This window comes from Saxophila tyrrhenica (genome assembly GCF_035928015.1).
Source record: "Saxophila tyrrhenica strain CCFEE 5935 chromosome Unknown scaffold_20, whole genome shotgun sequence".
Taxonomy (NCBI): domain Eukaryota; kingdom Fungi; phylum Ascomycota; class Dothideomycetes; order Mycosphaerellales; family Extremaceae; genus Saxophila; species Saxophila tyrrhenica.
Window position 1 is genome coordinate 399,633 of NW_027041752.1, and position 19,076 is coordinate 418,708.

General features: G+C 52.3%; 7 protein-coding genes across 7 annotated transcripts; 6 read left to right on the top strand and 1 right to left on the bottom strand.

Annotated features, from left to right (window-relative positions):
- Positions 1 to 648: 648 nt before the first annotated feature.
- Positions 649 to 2,301, top strand: LTR77_010068 (uncharacterized protein; the record flags this gene model as incomplete). Its single annotated transcript, XM_064807292.1, has 2 exons — positions 649 to 1,834; positions 1,889 to 2,301. 2 exons carry the CDS (start codon positions 649 to 651, stop codon positions 2,299 to 2,301), a joined length of 1,599 nt encoding a protein of 532 aa, XP_064654665.1.
- A 127-nt stretch (positions 2,302 to 2,428) lies between these two features.
- On the bottom strand, positions 2,429 to 3,115 carry LTR77_010069 (uncharacterized protein; the record flags this gene model as incomplete). Its single annotated transcript, XM_064807293.1, has 1 exon — positions 2,429 to 3,115. One exon carries the CDS (start codon positions 3,113 to 3,115, stop codon positions 2,429 to 2,431), a length of 687 nt encoding a protein of 228 aa, XP_064654666.1.
- A 425-nt stretch (positions 3,116 to 3,540) lies between these two features.
- On the top strand, positions 3,541 to 4,826 carry LTR77_010070 (uncharacterized protein; the record flags this gene model as incomplete). The annotated part of the gene is made up of 3 exons (XM_064807294.1): positions 3,541 to 4,050; positions 4,109 to 4,495; positions 4,569 to 4,826. 3 exons carry the CDS (start codon positions 3,541 to 3,543, stop codon positions 4,824 to 4,826), a joined length of 1,155 nt encoding a protein of 384 aa, XP_064654667.1.
- A 228-nt stretch (positions 4,827 to 5,054) lies between these two features.
- Positions 5,055 to 6,866, top strand: LTR77_010071 (uncharacterized protein; the record flags this gene model as incomplete). Its single annotated transcript, XM_064807295.1, has 1 exon — positions 5,055 to 6,866. The coding sequence occupies one exon, from the start codon at positions 5,055 to 5,057 to the stop codon at positions 6,864 to 6,866; it is 1,812 nt and encodes a 603-aa protein (XP_064654668.1).
- A 6,259-nt stretch (positions 6,867 to 13,125) lies between these two features.
- On the top strand, positions 13,126 to 14,902 carry LTR77_010072 (uncharacterized protein; the record flags this gene model as incomplete). The annotated part of the gene is given in 2 exon segments (XM_064807296.1): positions 13,126 to 14,735; positions 14,755 to 14,902. The coding sequence occupies 2 exon segments, from the start codon at positions 13,126 to 13,128 to the stop codon at positions 14,900 to 14,902; spliced, it is 1,758 nt and encodes a 585-aa protein (XP_064654669.1).
- A 414-nt stretch (positions 14,903 to 15,316) lies between these two features.
- HOM2 (aspartate-semialdehyde dehydrogenase) lies at positions 15,317 to 16,928 on the top strand (the record flags this gene model as incomplete). The annotated part of the gene is made up of 4 exons (XM_064807297.1): positions 15,317 to 15,368; positions 15,659 to 15,735; positions 15,884 to 16,067; positions 16,126 to 16,928. 4 exons carry the CDS (start codon positions 15,317 to 15,319, stop codon positions 16,926 to 16,928), a joined length of 1,116 nt encoding a protein of 371 aa, XP_064654670.1.
- A 584-nt stretch (positions 16,929 to 17,512) lies between these two features.
- On the top strand, positions 17,513 to 19,024 carry LTR77_010074 (uncharacterized protein; the record flags this gene model as incomplete). Its single annotated transcript, XM_064807298.1, has 2 exons — positions 17,513 to 18,315; positions 18,379 to 19,024. 2 exons carry the CDS (start codon positions 17,513 to 17,515, stop codon positions 19,022 to 19,024), a joined length of 1,449 nt encoding a protein of 482 aa, XP_064654671.1.
- Positions 19,025 to 19,076: the final 52 nt, after the last annotated feature.

Consider the following 19,076-nt stretch of genomic DNA (forward strand, 5'->3'; position numbering starts at 1 on the left):
ATCTCGTCATTCAGCTCCTTCAGCACCGCCGCAACAGATTCCAAACTGCAGCATCGAGTGGTCGTCCAATTAGACTTTCTCCAGCAAGCCTCCTCTTGGCATTTGGAAACATCTCTCGCGCTTTGACACGACGGCACTCCTTGGTCGACGACATACCTATTCCTACGCACTATCACCTCTCCGGAGGAATGTTGCAGTAAGCAATCAATGGTAGCTGCGTCTGAAACCAGTATTCCACAGCGCCGACGATCTCAGCTTCGCTTCCACCTCCGCCATTGTCCCCCACGGCACTGGCGACCCTAATTCTGTCTCCTCTATCCTTGTGCCCAGTGCTGCAGTCGTGCCATTGAGCTGAGCGTGCCGTCGATCGCTTCCTTTCGATTCATTGTATCAAATCTCTTTGGGCTGTGTCATCCAGCAGAGTAAGTTGGTTTCCAAACTACCCCTGCTGTTCATGGCAGCCAAGGTGGAATGGGAAGCATATATACAATGGGATAAGTCGTGTTGTTTACATTCATCATCTCATCATTTCTCACATCGCCTCTCACAACAACAGCAGTATCGAGCATCGTACCCGGCCCACTTTCCATCCACCGATATTCGCTTTTTCCAACGTTCTTACAACAGCACAAAACCCGCACAACAGCCATGGAGATGCTCAGACCGATCCAACCAGCGAGTCGCTTCTCAGAGGATGGCATGGATCGCAGCGACGACCCCAAGGCCCCTCACGAGCCGATGCTAGCAAGTGCCCAACTCTCCCATACCATGGACCCATCCGACCCTGAGTGTCCCAAGAACTGGCCTCTCCATCGCAAGCTCTACACTTCCTTCGCAGCCTGGATGATGGCTGCTTCTGTCGCCTACGGCCTGACTTGCTATACAATCGCCATCCCCCAAGTCACCGCCTCCTTCGACTTCAATCCCAGCGGCAGCGCAACATACCTCCCCGTCGGCCCGATCTCCGGCTACAGCGTTTACTTCTTCGGCATCGTCTTCGCGCCCATTTGGACACCTCACGTGGCTGAGCGCATCGGCCGATCGATCATATACCTCACTGCACTCCCGCTCTGCGGTGTCTTCCTACTCGGAGCAGGCTTCAGTCAGACTTTCGCCGGTGTCGCTATCTTGCGCTTCCTCGCTGGTCTCAGCGGTGGACCATGTCTCGTGCTTCTCGAAGGTACATTCGCAGACATCTGGAGTGCCGAGACGACGAACACATATTACGCTTTCCAGGTCCTTGCGCAGTTCTTCGGCACAGCGCTCGGCCCGATCATCGGCGGATACCTCGTCGAAGCCACCGACGGCTGGCGCTGGACCCAATGGATCTCTGCCGCCGTCTGCGGCGCAGTCTGGGTCTTCGGCATCGGCATCAGCGAGACGTACCAGCGCGAGATCCCGCGTCGCCTGGCAAAGCGTGCGGGTCGCGTACTTGAGCAAGATCCTGCGCTCTCTGGCGTGACCTTCGGCGAAATGTTCCGCATCACTGTCCTTGACCCGATTCGACAAGTCTTCACCGAGCCCGTGGTTGCACTCTGCACGTTCATGCTCATCTTCAACTTCGCCGTGGTGCTGCAGTTCTTCATCACCGTGCCTGTGGCTCTCGGAAGCGCACCACCTGCTGGACCGGGCTGGACGCCTAGTCAAGTCGGACGGGCGTTTACGAGTGCGATCGCTGGGTCCGGCCTTGCGGCGCTGGTTGTGGTGATGATCGATCAGGTCACAACGGGGAGTTTGATGAAGAGAAACATGCCTACTTTTGCTCAGGTTGAATACCGGTTGATTCCGGCCATGCTCGGACCATTGCTCGTTACTGCTGGGTTGTTCTGGATTGGTGAGTCCACTCGTCCAGGCTGAATTCCAGCGCTTTGATACTAATGCAACACAGGCGCAACCGTCGGCAACCCCTCCTTCCCACCCATCGTTCCCATCGCCGGTACCGGCGTTCTCGTCTGGGGCGTCGCCATGGTCATCATGTCCATCATCCCCTACCTGTTCGACGCATTCCCGCCAGCTGGCACTCTCTCCGCTCTCACCGCCGCCGCCTCCGCACGTCTGCTGTTCGCGGGTGCCCTGCCGCTCGTCATCCTGCAGTTCTTCACTGGCGTGACGCCGAAGTGGGCACTTTTCATCTTCGGCTTCATCTCGATCCCGATGTGGGTTATCCCGTTTGTGCTGTTCCGGTACGGAGCGATCTTGAGGGAGAAGAGCCGGTACAGCAAGGTTTCGAACATAATGGGCCACGAGGAGGAGAGGATGTCGGCTATGGGTGGCGAGACTGCTTACGATAACGGAGCGTAAGGAAGCCTTGACGAGGAAGATGAGCTTTCAATAAGTATCGCGTCCATGGTCTTGGTCGATGGCTGTCTGGTAGAGGCGGGAGTCCTGTAGATTGGCGCATGTATCATCAACGCATCTCGAGTACACATCATGATCGAGCTTCTTCTTTACCACTATTGGCCACCTTCTCGGCTCTCTTAATGTCCTTCCTTAACTTCCTAACTTCAACCTCACACTTCCTCATACTTCGAGTGGCATTGATAGCCCCCACCGCCGCCTCATCAAGGGCAGCGCAGAACGACGTATGAGCGGACCGCAGCTCTCGTGGGATGAGGATCCCAAACCAACGCAAAGGATCCGAGGCTAGGGGTAGTTTTGTTGTTGAGGTCGAAGACTTGTTCGCTGATGCTTTGCCATCCGATTCATGCGATGTGTCGGCATCGGTATCATCGCTTTGCTTGGTAGTCGGCTCAGGCGTTGCAGGAGGTGAAGGCTGCTGCTTTGCCTCCGTAGGATCATCTTTCTGATCTTCGTCTTTTGACGCTGGCTCGTCCTTGGGCTCTTCTCTCCAGGACACGAGCTCGACTTCCACTTTCCCGTTGGGTCCGTCAGTCCACACTGCCGCTCGCCTGCTCGCCACCGCCCGCTCATGGTAGAAGTCCTTCCCGTATCGAGTGACACCATCTCTGGAGTTGAAGTTCGCCCGTGCCAGTGAGAGGAAGCCAGCGATCATATGCTTTTGCAGGAGCTTCTGTGCCTTGGTGTAGTTGTCCAGGTGCTCTAGATAGCTTGCCCAGATGTCATCCAGTCGGTCGTGGAGGTCGGAGAGAGACATTGTTTCTGCCATCGCAGTGCTTTGAACTCTTTGCCTAAGTAGTCTCAGGCAGGGTATCTTAATTCGCCTGCGAGGTACACAGACAAGGTACGTAACAGAGGAGAACGGAAGCCTGGGAAGGTGAGGTGAGGTGAGGTCTGCGTGTGTCCTTGGCACTTTCAACACTCTTCGAATAGACTACACCATCGTTAACTATTACCTTAGCTACATTTAGGTATCCAGACCGGAAAATATGTACCTCACCATCCAATCTCACCGTGTCTCAAAACGGTGGACGTGATGCAGGTTCGGACAGGTAGTGTTGAAATGCACCAACCATGAGTCACCCTACAACGAGGCCCTTTGGAACGAATACGAGACACCATCTATGTAGATAAAAGGCCATTGGAAGGCCATCTAGATCAACTTCCACAGTACACCCCACAATGGCAGACGTCGAAGGTGCTCTCCCCATCGCAGCCCGCAGAGCCCTCCGAACCACCCTCTCCCTAACCAAAGACCCATTCGTTGAGGCCATTCCCAAGGTCGAACTCCACGTCCACATCGAAGGCATCATAACTCCAGAGCTGAAATGGAAGTTCTCTCAACGAAATGGCGAGACACTCACGCACCCACGAACCGGCAAAGTCTTCTCCACGCTTGCAGAGCTGCAAGCCTCTCATGATACTTTGAAACCGCCGGACGAAGGGCGGATGGACAACGCCGAGGAGACTCTGTCCTTCTTTGAGAGCTATTATGGCGGGTTTGAGGTGTTGAAGACAAAGCAGGATTACTTTGATCTTGCTATGGATTATTTCGAGCATGCTGCGAAGATGAATGTGCGGTATTGCGAGATTTTCTTTGATCCGCAGGGCCATACTCGGACTGGAGTGAAGTGGGAGACCATGATGGAGGGGATTCGTGAGGCGCAGTCGAAAGCTGAGAAGGACTTGAACGTGAGCAGAGCCCTATGCAAACATTTGTTCGCTCCTTCGTTGACTGAGTGGCGGCCAGGTAAAATCTGCCTGGATAATGTGTTTCCTCCGCGACTCATCGCCAGAGTCAGCGATGGAGCATTATCTCGCCGCGCTCAACTACCGCGATATGATCGTCGGTGTAGGTCTCGATTCCAACGAGGACCGACGGCCACCTAAGCTCTTCGAGGAGGTGTTCGCGCGGGCGAGGGCGGACGGCTTCCGGTTGACGGCGCACTGCGACGTGGGCAAGACGTATCCGCTTGAGCATATACGTCAAGCGATTTGTGAAATTGGTGGCACTGGCGCTGAGCGTATTGACCATGGGCTGAACGTGGTGGAGAGTTCGGAGTTGATGGAGTTGATTCATCATAAAGGCATTGGCATGACGATATGCCCCTGGTCGTATATACGACACCAGCCGATGGTAAGAAGTCCATGCTACGCCGTCGGAGACCTTCCAGGACCCAAAGTCGCTAATGCTTTATGCTGTTGCTTAGGACGAGGTATTCGAGCGAATCCGTGCGCTGTTCGACAAAGGGATCAAGATATCTGTCGCGAGCGATGATCCAGCATTTATGGAGGACACTTGGATTCTAGAAAACCTGCTTGTGTTGAAGAAGCATTGTAACTTCTCAAACCTTGATATGCTGAAGCTGATGAAGGACGCGGTGGATGTTTGTTGGGCGCCAGAAGGGGTGAAGAAGGACATCGTGGGCGAGTTGGATAAGTTCTCGTCCCACCTCTCCAACGCGTAGGATTGTGGCCCGTGGATCTGGTACCTACATGTGGAAGAGCAGAAGAGTTTCGGAGTGTCTTAGCCATAGTAGAGTCCGAAGACATAAGCTAAGGTACATGTACATGTAGTTTGGCATCACAGGCACATGGAACTCACATCGGAGAAACCTCGGCTTCTGGTAGAGCTCGACATCATACACCTCCAACACCTCCACCATCTCATCCTGCGTCCCATCCACACCACAACAATGCTGTCCCGTCGCCTCTTACTCCCCAAATCAATACACCACCTCCGCCCTCTCCGCCCGCCCAATCGCTCTCCGTCCAACCCCCGCCTCTTCACCCAAAACACCTCCCTCCTCCTCATAGCCCGCCACACCCCTCGACCCCAACTCCCCTACCTCTCCCAGCCCACCGCGAAACACTCCGCCACCCGTCTCATCTCCACCGAAACCCGCGCCTACGTCCGCGAAGTCTCGCTGCAATCTGTGAAATGGACCGGCATCATATTCGTCTTCATGCTACTCGGCGGCGTCGCGCTTGAGGGAGTCAAGATGGAGTCGGATGAGCGCGAGCACCCGACGCCGGGAGAGTGGAAGTTCTTGACGCGCCAGGCGTTGCGGATGGCAAGGGCGGGCACGAAGGTGGTGGAGGAGCAGAGGGCGCCGATTGTGGATTGGCCAATGGTTGGGGGGCAGGTGAAGGAGTGCTTGAAGCGGTTGGAGGACTTGGATGGAGATGGAAAGGGATTGGTCGTGCAGGGTGCTGAGGCAGGGGATGATGGGGCGCTGGTGATTCCGGAGGTAGGGAGGGCGGGGTTTGATGTGGATGCGAAGAGCTATGAGTGGAAGACGGGGTACTTTGAGGCTTTAATGCTGGCGGCGACGGCGGCGGAGCATTTGGAGAATATTGTGTTGGATACGAGGAGGAAGATGGTGTTTCCGAGAGAGGTCGTAGTTGGGCCTTCGAATCCGGATGCGAGGCCAACGCCGGTGTATATGGGGACGGCGCCGAATGAGGAGGATTGTGTAAAGTTCTACGAGCCGCCGGAGACGTTCTACATGAGAATGTTGACGACCAAGGGCTTCACTACGAGGCAGCGATTGGATGCTGCGGAAGGCTATGCCAACTGGCTCGAGTTCAAGGGCCTGCATGAGAGCGCCGAAGAAATGTATCGATGGGGCATCGACATTGCCAAATCGGCTTTGCCAAATCCTCTGGAAGCTGCCGCTACCATCGACCCAAATACGAATGTACTCAAGCCCGACGCCAGGTCAGCAGAAGTGACATCCAACCTCCTCCGCGCGACTTCAGCCCTGGCCGTCCACCACGCCCGAACGAACAACATTCCCTCCGCTTTGCCGATCCTTCTATCTGTTCTCCGCGCACGACGGAACGCGCCGCTCTCGCCATATCCTTACCAACCACATCAATCAGATCCAAATGCCAGCACAGACATCGGCGCCGCCTTCTCCATGGTCAAAGGCTGGATCTCGCCCGCCAAGTTCCCGCCTCCACCACCCTCAGGCGACGATCCACTCGTACGCTATAGCTCGAAGCCTACCTGCGAGGAAGGCGAGTTGATGGTGTACATTGGCGAGATCCTCTTTGCCTCCGCCCCAGAACGTGCAAGCGAAGGCGTAGGCTGGACAAGACAAGGTGTCCTTGTCGCCGAAGCAAATCTTCAAAACCGACAGCAAGCGCAACGAGGCGCCGGCAAACCAGCAATCACTACCGAGGACGGCGAAAACGAAGGCAGGAAGTGCAAAGAATGCCTCCTCACCGGCGTCAAGAACTGGGAGCTCATGCTGCAGCGACTCGCCACTTCCCGCGCTACCTCTACTTCACGAGAAGGCGGACGAAGCGCAGGCTGGCTGGAGTGGAGGGGATGGTTCGGCGGTGATGGTGGGGTGAAGGGGCAGACGATGGATGGGCTCGGCCAAGGCATGCTGGAGGAAGAGCTGAAGCAGGTGGGGAGGTTGAGGGAGAGAATTGTGAAGGAGAATATTGAGGCCGAGTTGGCTAAGGGGAGGGTTAGTGGGGCGCCTTGGTATGGTTGAGTGACTGAAGTGCTTGGGAAGAGAAGAGGTACTTGCAAAGCCGCCGGGAAAGAGAGAGATGCTATGTCAACGAACTCTAGTCGTGAAGGTGATGTGATGGTGGCGCACGCCACGGGCATGAATTCCCGCTCCGTGACGGAGGGGATGGGCCCCGAGGCATGCCGACCTGTTCATGCGTGGTGGGTGAGAAGGCTGCGGTGATGTACAGTGCAATGGCGGAAGATGTAGCGACGTACATACAGTACGATGGCGAACGCTCGGCGGTCTCGTCGTTCACATACCCGGACAAGCAATGACATCTCCGTTGTGGCCTCTTGTCAAGCAATCTTGTCTCTTGATCTCATCCAACCCAGATCTGGTTTGCTACTTCCTCAATGGGCTGACTGCAGATCTCGGAGGCGGGATGAAGACGGAGGTGTCCTGGTCAGAACGTCTTTTTTCACGCAACCTCACCTTTACAACCACCTCACCGTACTGCTATTGTAGTTACGAGCCACCTACGAGCCGCTATTATAAGTCGTTGCGAGCGCTATTGTTCCATTGTTATTAGTTAGGTAGTTCTATTGTCGTCTCGTGACAATAAGGCTAATTTCCTATATCTACGAGCCGTTTATATAGCTCGCTCTTAACCCTCTAATACAACTATTAGAAAAACCATTCCGGCTATACTAGTTATAGCATCCTTTACTCCTATTAACAGCTCTACTACCTAATTGATAGACCGGTTTAATCAAATAACCGGAGGTCCTCCCCCCCCTCTACCCCCTCCTAACGCCCCCCCTCTACTACTACGTACTATAGTATACCGCAAGCTAGAGAGTTAAGACCTAAACGACTTCTAGTACTATAGTACTAGGCGTTAGTACGAGCTACTCTACGAGTTAGCTATAAGAACGAATAAGGCCGATATAAGTCTCTCCTTCTAATTCCCTTTATTTACCCCTACTAACTTCTATATAGCTCAAATCCACCTATAACGCTATAACCAAGTATACTATAGCTAGTATTATTATAGAGGTTAAAGGCGCTCGTGTCGCTACTACCGAGAACTACTATTAGTATAATAAGTAGGCGATTAAGTACTCTCTACCTACTAATAAGAGTTTATACGTTAGGTATACCTTCTATAAGCGTTAAGGCAAATCTAAGTACTCTACGAGCCGCGGTACGAGCTCGCTAGAGCTACCGAATTTGCTTAACTAGCTAGCGGAGAGGTTTAATAAGCTAGTTAAGAGGGTTCTAGTACTTAAGTCTAAGAAGCTTACGCTTAAAGACGAGGTAGTTAAGCTTAAAGGCCGTATTTAGTCGCTAGAAGAGGGTCGTAACGGTAGTGGGTTTCGTTCCTTTTAAAAGTATAGTATCTATCTATATAGCGAGCCTACCGGCGAGCCTTAGCGATTCCTACTTCTAATAATACCCTAGGTATATAGAGTTTAATTAATTACTTCTACTACTACTACTACTTCCTTTTTTGCTTCTACTACTTATTAGACCCCTTTATCTTGTCTTTTACCGCTTTAACTACCTCCTCCGGCTTCGTATCTATTCCCCTCTAGCTTTTACGAGGCCGTAATACCCTATTAGACGGCTCCGCTCGTAGTAGCGCTTTTGCTTTACCCTTTAAAGGAGCTAGCGGCTCGCTACGCCTCGCAATCTCGTCTAGTAGAATAGGAACTATAGTAGCTATTATAGTTAGATAGGTAATATACCGGCCGATATCTATAGTAACCCCCTCTCGCGAGCTAGACTAATTCTACTCGTAGTTAGCTCGTACTACTATACGGAGCGACTCGCGTTAGCCCTCCTTAAGCTCCGTAGCCTCGACTCTCTACTTAAGCTTCTTATAAAAAAGCTTATAGTAAGTAGCCTTCTTATTAGCCTCCTAACGAGCCGTATAAGCCTCTACGTCCTCTAAAGTAGACGACTCCGAAGTAGACGACTCTAAAGTAGACGAGATACCCGCCGAGCGCTTAAGATAAAGCTTTAAAGGAGCCCTTCTAGCGGCTCGAGCGGCTTAAGTAGTAGTAAGTACCTTTTCTACGATTCCTACTATAATTCGAGCCTTAGCTTCTATACGTTTTTGCTCGTTAATTAGGTTCTAAGAGGATAGAAGCTTAAAGACTAGATACTCGATACTATTAATAACTATAGGGGGACCGCTCGTAGAAGCGCTTATAGTAGGACTCCGGATTAGTAACGAAACCGGTATAATTGCCGAAGGTATACGTAGTTAAGGAGGTATACCCGTACGGCTCGTAGTATAGCTCGTAAAGTAGTTATCTATATAGAACTAGTCGTTCCGCTTATTATCCTCTACCTTAAACTATAGAGTCTTCGTAATACTAGTCTCGTAGTAGATAACGTTAATAAGAACTTTATAGATAGGATAGTTATTAATAGCTCGTCTAGTCCGGCTTAATAGACTTACGACGTCTAATAACCGACTACTCGTAAGTAGCTCTAAGCGTAGCGAACGGGGGATATAGAGCTTTAGATACTAGCCGGTTACGATCTCGGCGTAGAGGTAGCGATCCGGACTACGAGCCTTACGAGCTACCTTACTTAGAGTACGGCTTAGAATCTAGTCGTTAAAAGGAGGGGTATAATCTATATCCTTAAGGTTCTAGTCTAACTAAGTATAGATATAATTAGGCTTATTCTATATCTAGTCCTCCTCCGTAGAGCTAATATTAAGAACCTAAAAGTAGATATTAACGTTAAAGCTATACGTAGATAGCTCCTTAACCGGCTAGCTTATAACAACTCGCTATAAGACGGGGACTAAGCTAGTATTAGCTCGCTTTAGCTTCCTCGCCGTAAATACGGCCTAACGGTAAGACTTAGCGATAGATAGAAGGCCTATAAGGATAGACGACGCCTTAAAGGCTAGAGGAGGTATAATAGTAGGCTCGCGTACCGGCTCGCTTATAGCCGTTAATAGTAGTATCGTATATACCTCGGGGGTAGTAGTAACAAACCGCGGCTATAATTTAGGTATAGCCGGCCGGCTCGTAGTAGTAGTCGTCTAGCTCGTAGCTTCCGGCTTATACTAGTATATAGGATCGGGGTTAATACTACTATAGAGGCCGTAGTAACGAGTAGTTAGATAGTTATCGTAACGATAAGTATCTTCTATATAGTATAGCGTCTATAGAGAGCGTAACGACATAATAGGAAGTAGTTAAAGTAGTTAAAAAGGAAGGATATAAGGAAGAAGATAAGACGAAAATAATAAACTAAGAGAGGACGAGGTAGTACTAGTAAATTAGGGACTACGAGTACGCTACGAGCTACGTTAGGCCGGCTACGAGCTCTTATAGTAGCTATAGGACGCTACTATATAGGTCCCCTCTTTCTAACCGATATAGGATAGCTCGACTTATAGTTACTTAAGAAAAAATTAGCTATCTACTAGCTTATAGGTCGGCTCGTAGTATCCTCTCCTTATACCGTACCTTAGAGTATCGAAAGTACCTTCTAGCTTTAATATAGCTATACTAACGACCAAATAGCTATACACTAGCGTTAGTAAAGACCTATCGGACCCGAGGAGATAGCTCCTAAGTAGCTAGAAGCGGCTTTACCGACTCCTATAGCTACGGCTCGTTACTACTTATAAGGTAGCTCTTAATCTAGTCGCGGAGCTATAGATAAGTAGTACGGTATTACTTAAGCCTATCGTTATTAGATAGGGCTCTAGTCTATACCGGCTTGTAGCTAAGCTCGATAAGCTACCGGCTATACTAATCGAGCGTCTATAGTAGTATATATTCCTCTATATCTACGAGTTATAAGCGAGCGAGCTAATAAGCGAGCGAGCTATACGAACTAAAGCTACTTAGGTCTACTTTAAACGACGTAAAGTACTCCTTCGTAATATTAATCCTATAGTCCTCCGCTCCCTCGTCTTCCGGATATAGATAAAGTAGCTCCGGTATACCGGTAACTACTCCCTCCCCTTATAGACGGATTAAGTACGCGTTCTATATCTTAACGAAGTTATCGATCGTACGGCGGAGGATTAGTATATAGACTACGAGGTAAGCTAATCGATTAGATAGAAGATCCTTGTCGTACTCGTCTAGCTCGTAGAGCTCTCGCAAGTAGTCTCGCTAGCGCTAGATATACGACTTCGTAAGTTAAGACTAGAATACCTCGATCTACTAGTTAAATTTACTAGTTCCGTATCGATATATATTGCGAAATCGTAGTAGCTCGCCGTCGGCTCGTTCGTAAAGCAAGTCGGATAGAAAGGCGTAAATATTAGTAAGGATTAGTATCTTACTACTACGGTTAGAGCTAATAACAAGGGGTATTATACTAGCCTCGTCTAGCTAGTAGAGATATTAAGCCGCTACGGATATCGTAGTATAAGCTAAGAGGCCTACGTAGACCTAGATAATATATCGTAAGTAGTAGTTAATAGTAGTATATACCTTAATACTATAGTAATCTAGCTTGTAGTAGCTATTAATAGACTACGTGTAATTCGGACTAGGTATCCGTAGATAGCTATAGCTACGGCGGTAACGGCGGAGCTTACGAGCCCTTATACCCTCTAGATTAAGCTCCCTTACGAGCCGGTAGAGGCGCTTACTACGAGTTAATAATTAGTAAAGGGATATAAGAAGGCTAGGAAGTAAGCCGACTAAGCCTATAAACCGGAGGTAGAGCTAGATTCGTACTCTTAGCGGTCTCGCTACCGGCTCGTAGAACCGTCTACTCCTCCGAAGTTACTTACGCGTTTATAATATTATTATAGTACTTCCGTATATAGTTAAAGAGGTAGTAGCGGCTATAGTCCTCTATAAGTCCCTTATTAAGCTCCTTCTATAGAGCCTAACGAAGCTCCTCCTCTATCTCCTTATACTTACTAGCTACGAGCCGCTTAACGAGGCCTATATCCTTATAGATAAGCCTAACCGTTCGAGGAGCTACTTCTAAGCTATCGAGCTTTAGAATCCGTAAGGTCCGCTTATCTAAGAGTCGTAGCTTATAGTAGTAGCGATAGATCTTAGCTCGTATTACTATAGTGTCTTGCCTATTTACTACGACCCGGTTAATTCGAAGATTCTACTATAATAGGTACCTCGTAAGTAGTCTAAGGCTAATAACTATACTATACTCGGTAGTAAGGTACTCTCGTATAAGCTCGCGGCTAGTACTACCGTATCGCTACTCCTTAATAGTAGTCTTCTAAGGCTCGAGGTTAATAGCAATACGAGGCATTATTAACAAGCCGATAGCGAGCTAGTTTTCGTCTAGTCGTCTAGTAGACTAGGTGGCAATTACGAGCTAGCTAGCGAGCGAGCCGGCGAGCTATATACTAGTTAGTAGGGTTCTAATAGCGTAGTAGAAGCTTACAAATTGAGAGGGGCGGTGTGGTGAGAGTAGTGCTATAAGGTGGTTGCAAAAGTAGGTTCAAAAAAGACGTTCTAACTAGGACACCTCCGTCGATAAACCGCTCGGGAAGATCTATCACTTTTGGCTCTCGACGTTGGACTTTCACATGCAACAACAGTTCTTGAGCTCTTCCTCGTACATAGAGTACTTGATTAAGCAGAACAGTCTACTACCCCAACATCACCATTGTACCACATCCTCCACCCCCATCACCACCACCACCGGAGTCCGGAGCAGCTGCAAGGAAGATCCAGCGAAGCGAGCAGCGGCAGCCACCAGCAGCGGCAAGTCACGGATCTCCGCCTATCAAACTCCCCCCAGCGCGTCGGCCTCGATTCGCAAGGCCCAAATGAGGGCATCGTGCATGTCGATCGCCTGTCAGCCAGCGGTGAGTTGACGACACAGCACAGGCGCTTGCTAGTGTGTACAGTGCCGTTCTTTCTCTACTCTCGCTCGTTTACCTGCGGTGTGCTGGCTGGACTGGCTGGTCGCGAGCGGAAGGCATTGGAGGTGTCACGTTTGTGTTTGAGCCTTGGGACTGCATCACCTTTCTGCGTACACCCGGGGCCTGGCGCGGAGGGAAAACAAGGGACGGTGTTACGGCGGGTAGTCGCACTGTGGATGCGCTTGCTGCTGCTGAGACACACCAGTGGAGGGCGCAGGAACAGCGCACCTTGACCGCGGCGGCGGGTCTGTCAGTGGAGGCGACGCGGGTGCGACAGCTTGTGCCAATCGCTGGAAGAAAGGGTCGGGGACGTTGCTGCACAAGGAGTTGTACAGGTGCGCAAATGACCTGACTGTGCTAGGCGCCGATACCATCTGGGTGCTACGTTGGACTGTACGCGACTGTTGCGCGATGGACTCGACGGGTTTGCGGTCGGCGCATGAAGAGGCCGATGTTTCTCGACAACAATTGTATGAGAGAAGGGTGCTCCTTCTTCCGGAAGGCCAGACTGAAGAGATGCTGGACGAACGCTTACGAGTCGCGGCGAAAGAGCTTGGTGTTGAGGTTATGGGTTTGCTGGCTGTCTCCTCACCACCGAAGACGAAGCCGGAGTCAATGCGAACGTTCTCGTCAGAGCTACCGCGTCGATCAGAGTCAATTGACTCTGAGCAGTCGCGGTTTACAGGATTCACCTCTAACACCTCGGATCTCTCGAGAGGACAGCTCAATGGCAGGCGACCGTTCCGGACAAGTCTATCCTTCAAGGACTATGACGACTTCCTGTCGCGAGGCCGCCGCGACGGACGGCACAAGATTTCCTTCTCACCACCATCTCCACCTTCGCGATCGACCTTCTCGTTACCACTCTACTCACCTTCGCCCTCGCCGAAGAAGTCCTTCTGCCACCTCCGTGGGCTTAGCATGCTCAAGCTGCGGCGAACAGACTCTGTCCTTTCACCAGTCGGCTGCCCGCATTGTCCGCGAGAGGTGCAGAGCCGGAAGCGAGCCCAACACGCCATGCCATGCGGCCACCGTTTGTGCACTCCAGCGCTGCGTCAGACGATCCAAGCCGCAACAGCAAGCAAGAGCGGTGCTGTTCCAAGCTGTTGCGGCATACCTATACCGGGCAATTTGATAGAGCAAGCTATGACACAGGAAGAGCAGGAAGCAATGCTGGATAAGCTGGAACAGTGGGACGAGGCAGCGTCTATTGCGCCCTCGATCAAGAGTGAGATCGGTCCGCCAGGCGTCAGACGCAGACCAGCACCAGGTGGTAGAACTATCTCGGACGAGTCAAGGGTAGACTCTGTTGCGACCAACCATACTCCTTCAGAAAGGTTGCTCGAACGGCCAGAGTTTCAAGAGCTACAAAACCACCACAACGAGCTTAGTGTCCGCTTCCGCACTTGGATTGAAGAGCACCGCGCACTCATTCAAAGCACGCACGATCGTCTCCAAACCGAGCTCAAAGCCCGCCAGGAAGCCGCCACCGAAGCATTAGTCGAGCACCACGCAAACGCAATGGCCGAGGCAGAAGACAAACAAGTCAGCGCCGAAGCCAACATGCGCACCGCCCACGAGAAAGAGAAGCGCGACCACGCCACAGCGCTGAAGCATATGGAAGCCTACTGCGCCGGCACCTATGCCAACGGTGAACCGCACAACCGCACCATCACCGAATCAGACCACTCCGAACTAACAAAGGCACGCTGGGTGCGCGATACGATGGACAACAAACACGCCAGCGTCATCAACGTTCTACGCGGCGACCAGGCGAGGAGGATGAAGATGCGTGCTGATCGGCAAGAGAGGGAGGTGCAGGAGTTGAAGAAGGCGCAGAGGCAGGAGGAGCTGGAGGCGGCGAGGGCGCGGACGGCGGAGGTGGTGGGATTGGAAGGATTTGTGGGGGAGAGGTGGAGGCGGATTGGGGTTAGGTGGGAGTTGGATGGAGCGGTGTTTGCTAAAGGGTTGGAGGTGAGGAGAGGGGGTGTGGAGGAGAACACCGTGACGGAAGATGCTGAGTCTGACGTATCGCCTAAGTCAGCAGAGCTCGTTGGGTAGTGAGAAGGGCGTGGAGAAGGATGTACAGCCGGGTGCTGAGCAGGACTTGAGCGGGTTGGCGAAGATGGGGAATATGTATCTGGGCGAGACGGCGGGCAATGCAGCGACGAGCGGTCAAGCCAGCTGACAGCAGCCGCATGGACGGCTCGTTTTGCCTTTCTCGCGTTGATAAAGGGTCGGAGACTTGATTAGCTGCATTGCGAAGGGCGTTTCGGGACACGAGCGCAGGCACGAGAAGCATGGGAGACGCAGCGGATACGACACAATGAACATGACTGTAATATACTTTAGATAGCCTGTATGGAATAAAGAAACCCTCCCAAAAACCTTCTTCCCAAAGACTCATCCCCCAATTACCTCTCTTTCGAAGACTACACGCCGACCAAAGGCGGTGAAAACCATGCGTCATTCCGTGACTCGAATTCTGCCGCCGGGGCATGTGAAGGTGTGGGGTGGCTATAAATTCTTGTGACTGTGCATGAACATCTTCTCACACGTACGAAGACGTTTTTAGGGAAACAACTACGGGCATACTGGCACGATGAGCACTATGAACGCGGAGAAGAGGGTCGAGTTTCCGGCGAAGCGGTGCGGTAAGTGGAATCTGTTGTCTCATTCACTCTCACAACCCGAGCAGGAGGGATATGGCTTCACACGGTTCTTCGAGACAGCAAGACCTCCCACGCACCACGACGTCCTCATCACTTCGCATCTCCGCCGCGGAGAAGAGGCCCTACACTCACTCATCTTCGATTTCTTCTCACGAGCCTGCTCATATTTCATGCTCCCTTCCCGCCACATCTTACATTCACCAATCACTTACACGCGCGGAGAAGCTGTCGTACGGTTTTACAGTTTTGCTAACGTTTGCTATGGGATACAGGTGTACTGGGCGCCACTGGCAGTGTCGGGCAGCGGTTCATTCTGTTGCTTGCGCTGCATCCGCATTTTAAGCTTACGGTACGTTGGGTTGTTGAGCGGCATCGAGAGTAGGAGGCTATGGACTGGACGGCTTCTCCGAGCTAGATTGCAGTACCATGGAGCGATCGAGGGCCACATGATGCTTTTTGGACGCCAGAGAAGTTTGCTAACTGGGCTTTGCTTTTAGGCAGTCGGCGCCAGCTCAAGGTCCGCGGGCAAGAAGTACAGAGACGCAGCCAAATGGAAGCAGAGCCAGCCGATGAGCAAGGAGCTTGGCGAGCTGGTGGTCAAGAACTGCACCCCCGAAGAGTTCAAAGACGAAGTCGATGTGGTGTTCTCTGGGCTGGATAGCGATGTTGCGGGCGAGACGGGTGAGTTGCGCTACCGTGAGGTATGCTGTCGCCTCAGAGAACTGACCTCAGTGACAAGAAATGGCCTTCATGAAAGCGAACATCCCCGTCTTTTCGAATGCAAAGAACTACCGCAAAGATCCTATGGTGCCTCTGGTCGTCCCAACGGTCAACCTACCACATCTTTCACTCATACCACATCAACGGAAACACCACAATCTGGAAAAGGGCTTCCTCGTATGCAACTCGAACTGCGCAGTCATCGGTGTTGTCATCCCGTTCGCAGCCCTTCAAGCCAAATTCGGTCCCATCAATAAAGTCTCGGTCACCACCCTTCAGGCCGTCTCCGGTGCTGGGTATCCTGGCGTATCATCGATGGACACCATGGACAATGTGATCCCTTTCATTAGCGGAGAAGAGGACAAGCTGGAGAACGAGGCGCAGAAGATCCTCGGGGGGATAAATTCAGCCGCCACTGAGTTTGAAGAGCAATCCGCCCTCAAAATCAGTGCCACCTGCAACAGGGTGCCGGTCCTGGACGGTCATACGGCCTGTGTGTCCCTCTCCTTCGACCGCCGGCCGCCGCCTAGCGTCGACGAAGTGAAATCGGCTCTCAGAGACTACGTACCAGACGCACAGAAGCTGGGGTGCCCCAGTATGCCCGAGCGAGCCATCATGGTTTTCGAGGAGCAGGATCGGCCACAGCCACGGCTGGATCGAGACCTAGGAGGAGGCTATACCGTGAGCGTGGGAAGGGTGCGGGAGGATCCGAGCGGGCAATACGACTACATGTTCACAGCCCTGAGTCACAATACCGTTATCGGGGCAGCAGGGAGCAGCATATTGAACGCTGAGGCGGCGGTGCTGAAGGGGTACTTTTGAGGTGCTTCTCCTCGAGCGAGACAGTTTTTAAGGTTTCTGGGGGGTGTAAGGGCGTGCTGTGAACGATTGGCGCGATGGAGAAGGGGTACCGTCAGTAAGTGGACTCCTCGCACGGTCCTTCGAGCCATGCTATCTTCTCAACGGCCGGGACGTCTTGCCAACACTTCAGCAGGTACTTTATGAGCAGATACGATTATCGAGAAGACGCCTCACCGTTTCGAGCGCTACAGCTTCTCCTACAGCTGAAGTATGATGCCGCCTCTATAGCGGTGGATAGAACACCCCGTTATCAAGTGTCGAGTGGAGAAGTGTCAGATGCGTCTCACCTAGGTCAGACTTCACCTTCACATGCCGAACATTACTGAATACCGGACAGAAGAGCATGGGCGAGATTCACTGCTCAACGGCTTCTTTCTTTCACTGTCTCATCGGTGCTTTCCAGACCATTTCACATCTTGGATCAACATCACTCTCTCATCTCTTACGATAAAGACCTCTCCCAACTTGCTTCTTTTCAATTCATTTTCCCAGTCTTCTATCATACGCGAAGGTACTTCTGAGCCGGCCAACCGAGATATCCCACCATGTCCGGGCGACTGGTGGACGACCCACGATTCGGTCGACGCGATAATGGACAGATTGGGGACGAGCAGCTGGCACGACGGCTTCAAGAGCAAGAGCAACAATTAGAGGTCGATCGACAGTTTGCCGAAGCGCTCGCCGCAGGTGCAAGCGACGGTTTTGATGAACATCGTCTCCAGATCGCGCAAGACTACGAGCTGGCGCTTCAACTGGAGGCTGAAGGCAGCGACGACGGCACTAGAATCAAAGTGGAAGAAGAAGAGGACGATAGCTTCGACGCCCCGTCGGCATATGACCAACAACGAAGTGCCACCGACACAGCAACATGTACCGCCTGCGCCGACGACCTTCCACGCAACGAGCTGGCCACCAGCACTTGCAACCACGCCTACTGCGCCACGTGCCTCAGCAGGCTCTTCCGCCAGGCCATGACCGACGAAGCCTACTTCCCTCCTCGTTGCTGTCAGAACGAGATACCGCTGGCTCATGCGAAGCACTTCCTCGGACCACAGCTGGCGGAGGAGTTTGAGACGAGAGCGGTGGAGTTGACGACGGCGGATAGGACGTACTGTCATGTCTCGGCTTGCTCAGCGTTCATACCTCCGGCAACTATTAGGGGAGATGTCGCGTGGTGTGGGAGCTGCGGACAATCTACGTGTTCGATGTGCAAAGCTGCGGGGCATTTGGGAGACTGTCCGCAGGACGTCGGGTTGCAGCAGACGCTGGAGGAAGCGCACAGGCAGGGGTGGAGGAGGTGTGAGTGTGGGAGGATCATTGAGTTGAACACTGGGTGCAATCATATGACGTGAGTGCAAAGCAATCTTTGAGGTTTGCAACCATTTATGAGCTATGCTAATCGATTTTGCAGATGCACATGTCGACGACAGTTCTGCTACCTCTGCGGCGCGCGCTGGAAGACCTGCCGCTGCGCACAATGGGATGAGCAGAGGCTCTACGCTCGGGCGGAGGAGGTTATCAACCGGCGTCCACGCGCCCTTGCCGTTCCACGGCGTCCATGCGCTACTGCCTTTCGGCCAGAAGGTGCCGTTGTGAATGCGGGTTTGCCACTGAGGGACGAGCTAGTCCGCGAGGGTTTCGATCCTACCGACGCTGAACTACTCCACGAGCGTGATGCACCTCTTCTGCCGGCATGCAGGCAGCGTTATCCGCTGCAGCTCCATCACGCAAATCCAGCCAATGCCCAGCAGAACGACTTCGCTCAGCGAGTGCGCGACCAGAACGCCCAGCAAGCAGCCCAGCACCAGCATATCCACGCTCCGCCTCAAGCTGGTCCAGCCAATGCCCAGCAGAACAACGAAGCCCACCAAGCCCGCGTCCAGGACGTTGCGCAGCAACTGCGAGAGAACCACGAGTGCAGGCACCCGCAGCGTTGGAGGCGGTTCAAGGGCTACCATCATTGTCCGGTGTGTGCGAAGGATAAGAAGGATGTCGTGGGGGAGTGCAAGATTTGCTTCCTGGTGGCTTGTTATCCTTGTCGGAGGCATCGGCTTTGATGGAGCAGACGGGGCGGTGGCAATAGGAAGATCGTGGGTTCTCATACTGACA